The 12895-nt window shown below is 44.3% G+C and overlaps 1 protein-coding gene across 1 annotated transcript; it reads right to left on the bottom strand.

Moving 5' to 3' along the window:
- Positions 1-187: 187 nt before the first annotated feature.
- On the bottom strand, positions 188-9616 carry LOC132797929 (uncharacterized). The gene is made up of 6 exons (XM_060809682.1): positions 9386-9616; positions 9039-9213; positions 8803-8961; positions 8521-8750; positions 8253-8462; positions 188-259 (listed from the first exon to the last, which is right to left on the bottom strand). Exons 1-6 carry the CDS (start codon positions 9614-9616, stop codon positions 188-190), a joined length of 1077 nt encoding a protein of 358 aa, XP_060665665.1.
- Between the last annotated feature and the right edge of the window lie 3279 nt (positions 9617-12895).

Genomic DNA, 12895 nt, shown 5'->3' with positions numbered 1-12895 from the left:
TGCGGCGTTAAGATCATTTATTCGATCAGACCAGCGAGAATGGAAATATATATATGTTAGCAGTATCAATTGTGCTCTACGCAATAACATACATCAATCGATAGGCGCGTCGCCATACTATGTTGTATTTGGACAGCATATGATGACGCATGGTAAAGACTACACAGTGCTTAAAAATTTGAATCTCTTAAGTGAAGGAACTGCTCGACTCCAGCGTGCTGATAAATTCTCTAAAATCCGTGCTGATATTCACAAATATCTGAAAAAGGCATATGAAAAGAATCAGAGATCGTATAACCTTCGTACTAAACAACGAACCTTTGAAGTTGGCCAGACAGTAATTAAGCGTAACTGGGTACTGAGCAATATGGCAAACAATTTCAACGCTTAGCTTGCACCAGTCGGCCTTACAGCACGAGTAAAGCGAAAAATTGGACAGGCCTTATACCTATTAGAAAATTTAGAGGGCAAGGAAATTGGTCAATTTCATGCTAAAGACTTGTGGAATTCAAAGAGTAACTACCTTCTTTCAGATTTTACATCTTCGATTGAACTCTCGATTAAAATCTGCTGTTGTGAGGTAGTTGTCTAAATTAAAGTTGCAAAAAATAAACATCTGATTGTCACAAATCAAAGCATCAGCTGATGCGCCAAAGCCTTAATTAAGTTGGCAACTCCACTTAGCATAGCTCAACTGTTGAGTCTATCGAACGGGGAGTAAGTATTGCATTGATCCACACAGAGATGCTTTGAGCACTCACTAAGGGCAGCCATCTTCACTTTTGCAACTTTTCACTGAGAACATATGTTCACATCAGACCAAAATTTGCAAAGAAAAATTGCAAAAATAAATATAAAATAACACTGCAACCAAGCCAACAATTCTGGCATATAAGGTTTTCTTTTGTCGATTTGTGGATTGGCCGGCTCTATTAGAGAATTTAGAAGTGCTAAATTTTCTCTTTGCCACTGATTGGTAAGTAGTGTCAATCTGATTAGATCTTGCGGTAAAAATGTTATTTTATGCAGCTTATTGGCCATACCACTGGCAATTGCACCCGCTAGACGCTCCATAGAGTGGAATAGGTGTTGCACATAGCGATCCTCGCCTTTCCCCTGTTGAACAGGTGCCACTTGTGAAGCGCACGCGGATATTCACCCTAACCTGCAAGCCTAAGGGAGTTTTGGTGAAGGCAGCGAACCTCGCTGCGAACAGCCAGCTAGAGTGGGAATAAGGCAATAATCTTGCGGCAGCGAATCTTCGCTGCAGATTATCAAACGGTATTCGATAGCGGCTAAGCGAAGGCGATACTAGAGACGTTCAAAGGAGCGTAGATCTTCCGACGAGAGATCTACGGCTCCACAAAAAACACGCCGGCACCATCTGCATTTGATTGTTTTCGTTCGTAAAATGCACTAAGAGTGCCAAGATGGTTTGGAAAAACTGAAAAATTAAATTTAATTTATATTTAGTACTTGTCAAAATCGACTAACTCATTTTTTCGACTTTTTATACAGTCAACATGGGGTACATACGGATTTGATAGCCTGATAACCATAACCCTTTATCATCTTTAACAGCTAACATCAACAAGCATATATGCTACGACGGATTCATCAGTTATCAGGCCTGCTAACATCGATGGAAAGTGCGTAAGTTCGGCATAGCCGTGTCTGGATACAATGTTGATTGGGGTTGTGATTGGGAGGTTCTCAATTCCGTGTGTTCCGTGTTGGTTCTCTATCTTTCGTATTATTAAGTCATGAATACAACCGTTTAAGTAAAACAAATTAACGTAACGATAAATAAAAAGCTCAATAAATCAAGCACTATTGTTAACTAGAGATAATTTTTATAAACAAAATGAAGTATGTTTATTAAATTACTGTATATCACGGAGAAGAAAACAATGATGTGCTAAACTTTTAATTCTAATTGGGCACTGAATATGCGAGCGTTTGAGATAATGCGAAATGAGTACTGAACCTCTCCCTAGTATTACACTCTGTCTACACTTTAATTTATGATGACTTACTACCCAGTCGAAGCCAAAGACCCACCCCAGCCCTGAACTGAGCCGGCAAGTTAGCTAGACAATGTAGGCTTAGACGAGTAGAACCTCGTGGTGTTCGTCACAATATCCGCAATAGAAACAAAAACCGCAACTTCTCTTCAAAGTGGAACTCGTCCCTGACTCCAAGGCCCTCAAGAAAAATGAAGTGTATCCCATCTACAAACTCCAGTACTTACTGCACCGCAGAATTGCAGTCGAAGAGCCGCACAAACGTAATGGCCCGGTCCAGTGCGCAAATTGCCAAATTGCACACTCCGCTCTGTATGCGTAGCTTGCGGTGTACTGCATACATCTGCTGAATGTAAAGCACAAAAGGACCGAACCACTAAAAATGTAGTAACTGCGGCGGTAAGCAACGCAAACTACAGAGGCTGTTAAGTATACAAGGAGCTAAAAAGTCGGATCAACCATAGAGGCTTAACAACGCGATCCCACAACGCACCATTAGTACCCTCCAAACTCACGCCTGTAGTTTCTTTTCGTCAGCACCCAGGTCATCACTCGGTAGTTCCAACGTAACAAAAACGTAAGCTTTGCAAGCGTTATAAAATCGAATCAGGCGAGCCCTGCTTGCACTGACCAATCACCACCTACAGTCCCAACCCGCAGAGCACAAAGAATATAAAATGGAAACGATGATACTCAGACTGCAACAAAGCATAAAGGAATTCATTGGTTTTATGCGAACAACCATGCAAAGTCTGATGACAAATCAAAATATTTTGATTCAGATGCTCCAAAACACACTATTAAAATAATCAATGGCTCTCCTACGCATTGCACTGTGGAATGCCAACGGCGTTCCACGGCACAAAATGAGTTAGCACACTTCATGATTGACAATGAAATCGACGTAATTCTACTTGCAGAAACCGAACTTACCAACAAATACAATTTCCAAATCCGAGGGTATTTGTTCTACAGTACAAATCATCCTGATGGAAAGCCCCATGGAGGCACTGAAATACTGATTAAGAACCGCATTAAACACCACTTCCACAATGCGTTGGCAACTAGCTATCTGCAAGCCACATCTATCAATATATGGTTGGGTTATCACAATATAGCACTAGCCGCGGTATACTGTCCTTCTCGCTTAACGATATCCGAAGCCCTGAATTTAAATGTATCAAACAATAAAAACCTAGCAACAAACTTATCTGCGTTTCCCCTGGTTCACCTATTCTCTGGCCTAGTGATCCAAGAAAATTGCCAGACTTGATTGACTTCCCAGTTACAAAAACATCCCACGTAATCTGATTAGCGCCTGTTCTCTCCCGGATCTATCATCAGACCACTCGCCTGTACTCTTTAGCCTAAACCAACAGCCAGTTAGTAATGACAACCCCGTCATGTTAACCTCTAACAGCACAAACTGGCTCAAATTAAAAATACTTAAGTTCACACATTGAAATTACACCACGGCTAACCGACGAAGATGACATCAACAGAACCGTAAACAATCTCAAGACAGTTTTGGCTTCAGCGGCTCGAATCGCAACACCACTTAGGCAAAATATACAACATAACACAAAGCACACGAATGCAGAAATAGAGCAGCTAGTTCTGGCAAAGCGTCTCTCCCGACGCGAATGGCAATTATCTCGATCGTCATCTGCAAAGCAACAGTCAAAAGAAGCTTCACGTCGACTCACCCAGGCTCTACGACAATAAGAAGACAGATCCCAACAGCGCTATATAGAGCAACTATCACCAACCAGCTCAAAATTCCCACTTTGGAAAGCTCACTTAACCTTGAGCTCACCAACAGTAACGGTTACGCCAATAAGGAACCCTGCAGGTTGCTGGGCCGACACGTTCGCTGCCCACCTTCAAAATGTTTCCCAGCCAAATCCAGTAACAAACCTGCCTAATATACGTTTGCAAACAGAAGTGGACTTTCCTATTGCCGAACCAATTGTATAATATTTCAAGTATATGAAGTCATAAAACTATAAAAAGCAGCACTATGTGCTGTTGGTACTATATGCCAACTCTTCAACGCGATTACAAGAATCGGCTGCTTCCCGAATACGTGGAAAAAGTCAATCATCATAATGATACCAAAGCCAGGAAAAGACCACACGCTCACCTCCTCATATAAACCAATAAGCCTACTTTCTATCAAAACTCTTTGAGAAATGCTTCTAACCCGTATCATACCATACTTAAGAAGACACAATAGTATCCCAGCACATCAATTCGGTTCACATCAGAAATTCGAACATCATTCGAGAATAGGGAGTACTGCACTGCGGTATTTTTGGACGTCTCTTAAGCATTCCACATGGTATGGCTTGACGGCCTAATGCACAAAATCAAAATAGCATGCATAAACTCTTGAAGTCATATCTTTACAACAGGATATTTGTAGTAAGATGCAATACCGTCAAGTCAGCTGAACATTATATCGAAGCTGGTGTTCCTCAAGGCAGCGTTCTCGGGCCGACTTTATATCTACTCTACACTTCTGATATCCCTACGAGTAGACAACTGTCTATGTCTACGTTTGCTGACGACACCGCGATCCTTAGCCGATCTAAATTTCCACAACAAGCTTCAGCGCAACTTGCGACCCATCTAGACGCTGTAGAGAAATAGCTCTCAGACTGGCGTATAAAAGAAAATGAGCAAAAATGTAAACACGTAACTTTTACCTTAAATAGACGAAATTGCCCCAACCTTACACTTAACAACACCGTGCTTCCTCAATCAGATGAAGTAACGTATCTTGGCGTACATCTCGACAGACGGCTAAACGAACTCACCTAAGGCTGAAGGCGAACAGTCTGCATTGGCTCACCTCCTCTGGATTACAAAGTCCTACTCTACAACTCCGTTTTGAAACCAAATTGGACTTATGGCTCTCAGTTGTGGGGAGCGCCAGCAACAGCAACGTAGAAATCGTGCAGAGAGCCCAAGCAAAGATCCTGAGAACTATCACCGGGGCACCGTGGTACGTTCGGAGTGAAAACATTCAGCGAGACTTGAATATACTTCCGGTCCGAGATGAAATAGCACAACACATGGAAAATTACTATATCAAGCTGTCGAATCTACCAAATCACTGAGTCAGCTTTAAGTTTTAATTGAAAAGACTTGGAATCGTGTAAAAGCGTTAGACAGTAGTATTGGAGAGAGAGCAACAGCATACTTTGTAACAAACATGAAAAAATTTGGAATGGAATCACATCAGGAGAGAAAGAAAAGAGTGAAAACATCATTGACTATAATAATCAAAAAGGCTACAAAGGAATTGAAAAAGAATAAACCGCTTGATATCTTGAGTGCAATAAAAGTTGCACGTCAAGCAGTATCGAACTCGATGGGATGTAGGAAAAATGTTGTTATTCCACGGGTTATAAATATACCCAAGATAGGTGGGTTCTTACCACTTGTCCCAATTTTAACAGCTCTGAGCGCTGTGGGTAGTTTGGCGTCAGGTAGTGCAGCAGTAGTAAAATCTATTAACAATGCAAAGATGGCTAAACAACATCTAGAGGAAAACAAGAGGCATAAAAAATGGAAACGGTTGCATTGGGAGCTGGCTTGTATTTACAAACATACAAAAATGGATATGGTATATCATTTGCTAGAACTAATCAAAGACAAAAACGCATTCAAAAAACTAATAGGTAAGCTACCCCAGAGAACATTATCAAACTTTGATATAATGAAATGTGCCTTTAGAAAGATTCCTCATTTTCGAGGTGTTTATGTGAAAGATCAATTACTCAATTTTCAACATAATTTCGAGTGTGGAATAATAAATTTAGCAGACTCAATATCGAATGGAACGCATTGTGTAGCTTATTACAAGAGAGGATCAGATTCTTATTATTTCGATAGTTTTGGGAATTTACAACCACCATTAGAAGTAGTCAGATATTTAGGAAAAACAATACGTACAATTATAAACGTTTACAAAATTTTGGGACTGCAAGCTGCGGACATTTGTGTTTAGAATTTTTAATGGTGTGTATGTCGGTTGAAGGGTAGGGAGACACTTTTCAGTGGGTTGGTTGTCCTTCTCTAGCACTTGAGAAGTCCTACAGGTAGCAACAGGTAGAAAGTCAACCAATCAAAAGAAAACGTCCTTAGATAATGAAAACCTTTGAAAACAATAGTGGAAGGGGAAAGTGACAAGTATAAAATCAGCCAGCCACTCGAAGGAAAATATCATTCAGTCATCAGCACTCACCAACAACATCAGCAGCAGCAGAATCATCACCACCAGGAGCACGCAGTAGCAGCTGTGAATAGCACCAGCGCTACTACACACACTCAAAGGAGGTGACCAACGGATAGGAGATTGTTTTCACTGAAGTTAATCTTTCTCTTATTACTCCTCATGCTGACGACATCCCATTCCTCTCCGATGACATCAACGTTCAAACAACGGAGAATTATTTGAATAGAATAACGGAAAAGAAGAAGCTACCTTTCGACGCTCTACCAAGGAATAAGGAATAGAGAATCTATGGAGCGTCTAGGGTTCCTAGTAAATTTAATGCTAATTCCATAAAATTAACATTGGAAAAGCATTTTATTTACCTCCCGACACGGTATGATGTAGTTAGTGTTGTGCACATTAAGGAATTAAATACGAGTAATTATACTCTAACAAAACTGGATGATGGAAATATTTTTTCCATTTGAAAATGTAATTGAATAAAAACAAAGAAAACAATAAATTCTATTAACAAATTAAATTTAAATATTTTTTAAATAGGGAATGGTAAAATTGGGAATTTTCAGCTTTCTTGGGAAATTGGGGAATTTTCAGCTTTCTTTTTCAGCACTTTTCACCTTTTACATTAGGTGAATAAATGTATTTGAAATTTAATTTCATCATTTTAAACGCGGTATGGGAAATTGAAACAGGTCTGTTAACAGAAACAGGTCCGTTATCAGAACCGGATACCTGATCTGTACAACCAGGTCTGTTTAAAGAACAGCTACCTGTTCGATACAACCAGGTCTGTTTAAAGAACGGCTAGCTGATCTGTTTAACAGTCAGATAACTGATCTGTACAACCAGCTCTCTTCATCAAAACATGATAATGTATCTGTCGCAGTCTTTATTTATTTTTTTTTTTGGTGTTGCACCCCGGCAGGAAAGTCTTCAATAAGATCCCTCTACTCCTGTAGAAGGGTATGTGCGATTTTACGCACTAAAACCTCCGTATGCTCTTCTGTCCCGTATAAGCTCGCCGGGACTGTCAATTATGATACTACTTCGACGAGCAGGATGGTGTGCTCCTAAGCACACTGTCGTCATTTTGTAATTTCCTCATATGCAAGGCGAGGCTGGTCGCAGATCAGCTACTGACTGTCTGGTCTGCTAGCTACCTCGTCAGCTCGCACTTTCTTCATCATTTTAATGATGAGGGTCTTTCCACATTCAGGACTCCTCGTCTGCCATCATTGCATCGATAAGGTCCTCGGTCTAAAGGCTACTCCAATAAGTCCGCCTATTTGGTCTCTATAATTTACAAATCTTGAGCAGTGTAGCAGGATATGCTCCGCTGATTCCACATTGTCCATACAGAACATACAATGGGGGTATCTACATGGTGGAATCTTTCCAGGTATCCTCTGAAGCAGCCGCGGTCAGTAAGGAACTGGGTGAGATGTTAGTCCAGCTCCTTATGTTTGCATTCCAACCACGTGGCGATGTCTGGGATCAGCTCAAATGTCCATCGCCCCTTTTGCGATGACTCCCATCTGCTCTGCCACTCCTCTAGTTGTCGCTCGTATGCTGACGTCCGGTTGACTCCGTCTCGCATTAATGTCAGCGCCCTGATTTCTAAATCTACGGGTAACATACCTGCGAGGACGAGTGCCGCATCCTCTGATATGGTCCTAAACCCTCTGATGAGTCTTAGGGCCATAGTTCTGTAGACGGCCCGAGCCCTTTAAGGTACGACGCCTTTACCGTAGCTTTATACCATACTGGTGCTGCATACAGTAAAGACGCCTTCGCAACCGATACGAGTAGCCTCCTTGCTGGCATCCTTGGTCCACCCACGTTAGGCATTAATCTGGCTAGCGTTGTAGTCGTCATGGCTGCCTTTCTGCTGGCATATCTAGCGTGGTCGCTAAAGTTGAGTCTGTGGTCGATAAGGACCCCAGGTATTTCAGCGACTTAGATGAAGCAAGCTGTACCCCGCCTACCGTGATCTGCAGTGTCTCTACAGCTTTTCTACTGCTGAGCAGTACTACTTCTGTCTTGTGCGCTGCTATCTTTAACCCTACACTTTCTAGCCAACCAGTGGCTGCACTGATTGTAACGTTACAGACGGCTTGGAGTTCCGTCAGAGTTTTGCTACAGCTGTAATTGCTACGTCGGCCGCGAAGCAGTATAGCTCCGCGTTGCCTGGCTTTCTTATGGATAAGATGCCGTTGTACATTATGTTCCACAGGATTGGGCCGAGCACCGAACCTTGTGGAACTCCCGACGAGACTCGGTACTTTCTGGGGCTTCAGTTGTGTCGTACCAAAGTATCCGCTCTCTAAAATAGCTACCAACAATATTCTTGAGATATGTAGGGATTCCCATATTGTGCATAGCGCTAAGGATGCTGATCCACTTAGCCGTGTTGAAGGCATTCTTCACGTCTAGAGTGATTATGGCACAGTATTCCTTGGCTCCTCCTAGCCATCTTTGTCCGGCTAACGCATTTTTGGGCAATGTCTCGAACCTTATTCAGCGCGTCCAGGGTACTTCGATCCTTTCGGAACCCGTACTGTTGGTTCGATAGTCCACTGGGTCCTTCAGTTATTTCTTCAATACGGCGATACAAAACTCGTTCGAACAGCTTACCAACGATGTCCAGCAGGCATAGAGGGTGGTACCCACTGGCATCTGTGCTGTTACCTTTTCCTTCGGGGTAAGGAGAAGTCGTTGATTTTTCCACTTGCTTGGGAATATCCCTTCAACAAGGCACTGCTGAAAGGTACTGCTGAATATTTCAGGCTTAGCATCTGCTATGGCCTTTACAACTACACCCGGTATTCCATCCAGCCCAGGAGCCTTACTAGGCCTTATCCTCCTGGCGGCTTGCACTATTTCCTCAGGGGTGATCCTGGAAAACGTCGCCTCGGGGGTTGTATGTGCCGGCTGCCAAAGCGTAGCCTGTGGTGGGAAGAGTTCCTCCACAATTCTGGCCAGGCATTAAAGTCCCCGCTATCACAACCGGGGTACGCCCTCTTGCATGGTGCACCAACGAGTCCAGCATCGCTTAGAATTGCTCATAGGAGTCGCTTGGGGAGCGTAGCAGCTGTAAAAGTGGACTCCTTTAATTTACCGTGTGCACAGGAGGGGTCTGTACTTCTTCAATCTGAGTTCCTGTGCAGCATTGGATTGCTGCCTTTCCCAAACTGTCTAGGATCACCCCTGCATTCCCTACACTCGAGATATAGGGTTCACTGAGCAACATAATATCAATCTTCCGTTCCCGTTCGGTCTGTTGCAGAAGGCTCTGGGCAGCCGAACAGTGATTCACATTTAATTGGGCAATCCTAACGTGATCTTGCATGTTGCTTGCTCTTATCCTCCGATTGCTTTGGGGCAGGATGGGGCAGGCAAACCCGCCAGTCGGGTGGTTCCTGTCCTTCCCATCACCGCAAATCAAGCATCTCGGCTTTGATGTGCATCCCTTGGCTTTGTGTCCTTTAGCCCCACACCGTAAGCAGCAGTCAGATCCATCTACCTACCGCCTATTATCTTGGGTTAGTCGGCACCTTGACCAGCCCACGGTAATAGTACCTTTTCAGAACTGTGATCCCATCCTTAACATCTAGCATTACAGTCGCTGTTTGGGTCCCGTCCCGCATCCTCCTAAAACCTTTCACCTCAGGGCTAAAGATGCTCGGGAATTGGGCCGCTAGACATTGGAGTAGATCCCCGTGGTCGTTGCCTCATCAATGCCGCTGCATTTCAGTACAGTTCTTTGCATACCGGAACGTACAGTGGCAATATTGTTGAGAGAGTCTGCAATGCCTTCTCGCATTTTGCTCACTCCACCATCTGCTTTGCCATCCAGTTCTAGGATCAGGTCTCCCTTCTGATTCTGCGCACGTGCTTGCCAAATTCGTCCAGCCGGGGGTAACCTTTCAGTTTCCGCAATATATCCGCATAAGAGGTGCCTCAGGTTTCTTGCGTAGCTGTTTGGGCTTCACAATTCTTCCTGCATTGCCATTGTGGCTAGATACTTTAGCAGCCTCTGCGTAGGTTGTGGCCATGGGGCGTTGGCTCCGGTCTTCTCGTTGGTCTTCCCGTTTGTGTTGCACTTGCTCCTTTGGGTTATCACTTTTGCTGTCTTCACGGCCTTAGCGGCTGGAGGGCTCTTCTTCTTTTTGGGGCTGGCACTGTTTGGGTAGCGACGTTTGTGCCAGCAACATCCTTCGGTATACCCCTTTGCAGCATCATCGCTCTATTATTGAGCGCAGCCAATTCCGTTATAGCATCATTGGACCCCTTGGTGACGTGTCGCTGCGTCTCGAAGGCTGTCACCAGTAGGCTGATTCTACTTTGCATTTCCTTTAAGATTTCGCTGAGGTCCGCGTTGTGCCATGCTGTTGATAAGTCCAATGGGCGTGAGGGCGAAACCGGTGGGGACTTGCTTCCTGCCATTGGGATCGGCACGCTGATGTGATTTGAGGTCACGTTACTTGTAACATTATTTGCTAGAGAGGCCAAGTAGCATTGCGGTCGCTGGATATCGACGGCCGGGGCCCGCTTGCTCACCCCTCACAGCCGGCGGTACTGGGCTTCCGACACCCTGCACCGTAATAGAAATTCCTTTACCACTCTCCTTTAGGTTATAACTAACCGATTGCATTTTATCCCTTCTGCCAGGGGTACTCCCATAGATGAGACGGTGTAGCTACCCGAAGAAAAACTAGCCGCCCAATATGGGACAGTACTAACCAGTACGCCGCCCAATCTGGGTACAGATCCGTACTGGATTTCTAGCCATTCAGTGATTTCTCACAGGCCTGCCCGCCTTCTCATCTTAGCCAGCCCCATGTTGGCGACAAAGGGGCTCTTACCAGAGACGCCACGTGGAGGCGATGAGCTGCTTGAGTTCAGCCATATATGGATCGCGCTGGACTTTGCCATGTTAAAGCCAATCAGCAGCTTTACCATACTGGCATCCCCGTCCCCATCTGTCGCAGTGTGATTCCTAGTAAATGTAGCATTCTGGTAATTTGGGAATTCGGGGAATTCCTGCTTCTGCCTTACTAGTTGATATTGAGCGAAAGCACGGCAGCAGAGGCAGAAACGCTCTGCTGCTGAGTGAGGTTCGATGGTAAGATACCAAGAGTCTTGAGTAAGACAGAGATGGCTGCATGCGCTCGACTTGAGTGAGTTTGTGACGTGAGCGCGTGTGTTGAAATAGTCAGTTGAGCTTGGGTATTCGAACCGATCGGAACTCGCTGAGCAGCTGCTTCAATTATCAAAAGTATCACCATGGATAACATACCCTTGCCGCCGACCGACATACCCTTGCCGCCGACATCAGAAGTGGGATTGGCTCCGCCAAAGAGGACAGCTCTAGCGTATATAGGGCAGCCTTAGAAGGGCAAAATAGCAATTTAATGGAAATAATAAAATCCATGCAGGCACCAAGAGCACCGGCAATAGACGGGAGAGCACTCCACGTCACTCTACCCAAGTTTTGCCCTGACACCGCTGGAGCAGATGCATCAGCTTGGTGTACTACAGTAGACTTCATTTTGCGGATAATGCTCTCGAAGGCAGTGCGCTTGTGATTGCGTTAAGCAAAGCATTAGAAGGCAGTGCATCCCAAAGGCTGTCCCAAATATGCTTCGCTGGCATCACATGGCCGCAGTGTAAGGAACTCTTCATCCAACGTTTCGTGGGCATTGAGACAACTTCTACCATACTGATGAACATTTCGAACGGACGTCCCAAAACTGGAGAGAGTTTCGCTGAGTACGGCGGTCGCATTGTCACCCTATTGCTCTCTAAGTGGAAGGCAAAGAATTTGGAGGAGATTGCGGTATCAGTAGCGTTAGCTCACATGGCTCAAATTGATAATAATTTGTTGCGTTGGCTGTTTACAACGAATGTGACGACTCGTAATAAGCTGCAGCAGCAGCTACAGGCTTACGCTTTCAAGAAGCTTAACAACGAGGAGGACGGATATTCGACGGGTCGGATAAAAGAAAATGTACTTTTCCTTCTGTTCTGCGATCCCTTCTTTGACTGGTAGGATGTTTAAGTCGCGTTGTATGTTTTCGTTGCGAACGTACCACGGTGCCCCGGTGATGGTTCTCAAGATCTTCGACTGAGCTCTGTAACGGCGCCTACAGCAACGTGTATTGAATTCGGCCTAAAAGTTTACTAAGTTTAAGTCAAGGTTGATGTTGCTGCAAGTAGCTCCTAAAGTATGCACTTGTTAGTCTGTCGAGTTGAGCTTAAAGCAGCGCTGTAAGCAGCTGATAAGCCGAGCAGTGCTGTAAAACTGCTGATAAGCTTGAAGTGCATCGGTTGCACTGGAAAGCTCAGCTTTGACATCTGCGCCAGCTGCATCAGCTTGAGCGCGGCCAACTTAGTGAAAGCCGGTTCCGGTTTGGTCATTTTTCTAATGACCGGCTGCGTACATAGACGCGTAATTATTGAAGATTTAAATCGGAAGGCATCGAGCGCTATTGGGAAATTTTTATTGTCTTTGCTATTATTTGGTAAGAGAAGTTTTATAGTGTCATAGGAGGACTCCGTGTAATTAAAATTTTGTTCGCAGGATTGGTTTTGCTGCCTTCAAGGCCTTGTTTCTCGCTTCGCAGCA

Source organism: Drosophila nasuta, unplaced genomic scaffold, assembly GCF_023558535.2.
Source record: "Drosophila nasuta strain 15112-1781.00 unplaced genomic scaffold, ASM2355853v1 ctg34_pilon, whole genome shotgun sequence".
Classification (NCBI taxonomy): domain Eukaryota; kingdom Metazoa; phylum Arthropoda; class Insecta; order Diptera; family Drosophilidae; genus Drosophila; species Drosophila nasuta.
The sequence above is the reverse complement of the archived record's forward strand: the minus strand, read 5'-3'. Positions and strand labels throughout refer to the sequence as shown.

Excerpts from the sequence above, each read along its gene's own strand:
- LOC132797929 (XM_060809682.1), bottom strand. The coding sequence starts at position 9,616 with ATGCAAGATCACGTTAGGATTGCCCAATTAAATGTGAATCACTGTTCG. Across the intron at positions 9,214-9,385 it reads AGACCCCTCCTGTGCACACG|GCTACGCTTTGGCAGCCGGC; the intron begins GTAAATTAAAGG and ends TTCCCACCACAG. Across the intron at positions 260-8,252 it reads TAGAGACACTGCAGATCACG|ATATTTGTGAATATCAGCAC; the intron begins GTAGGCGGGGTA and ends TGCCTTTTTCAG.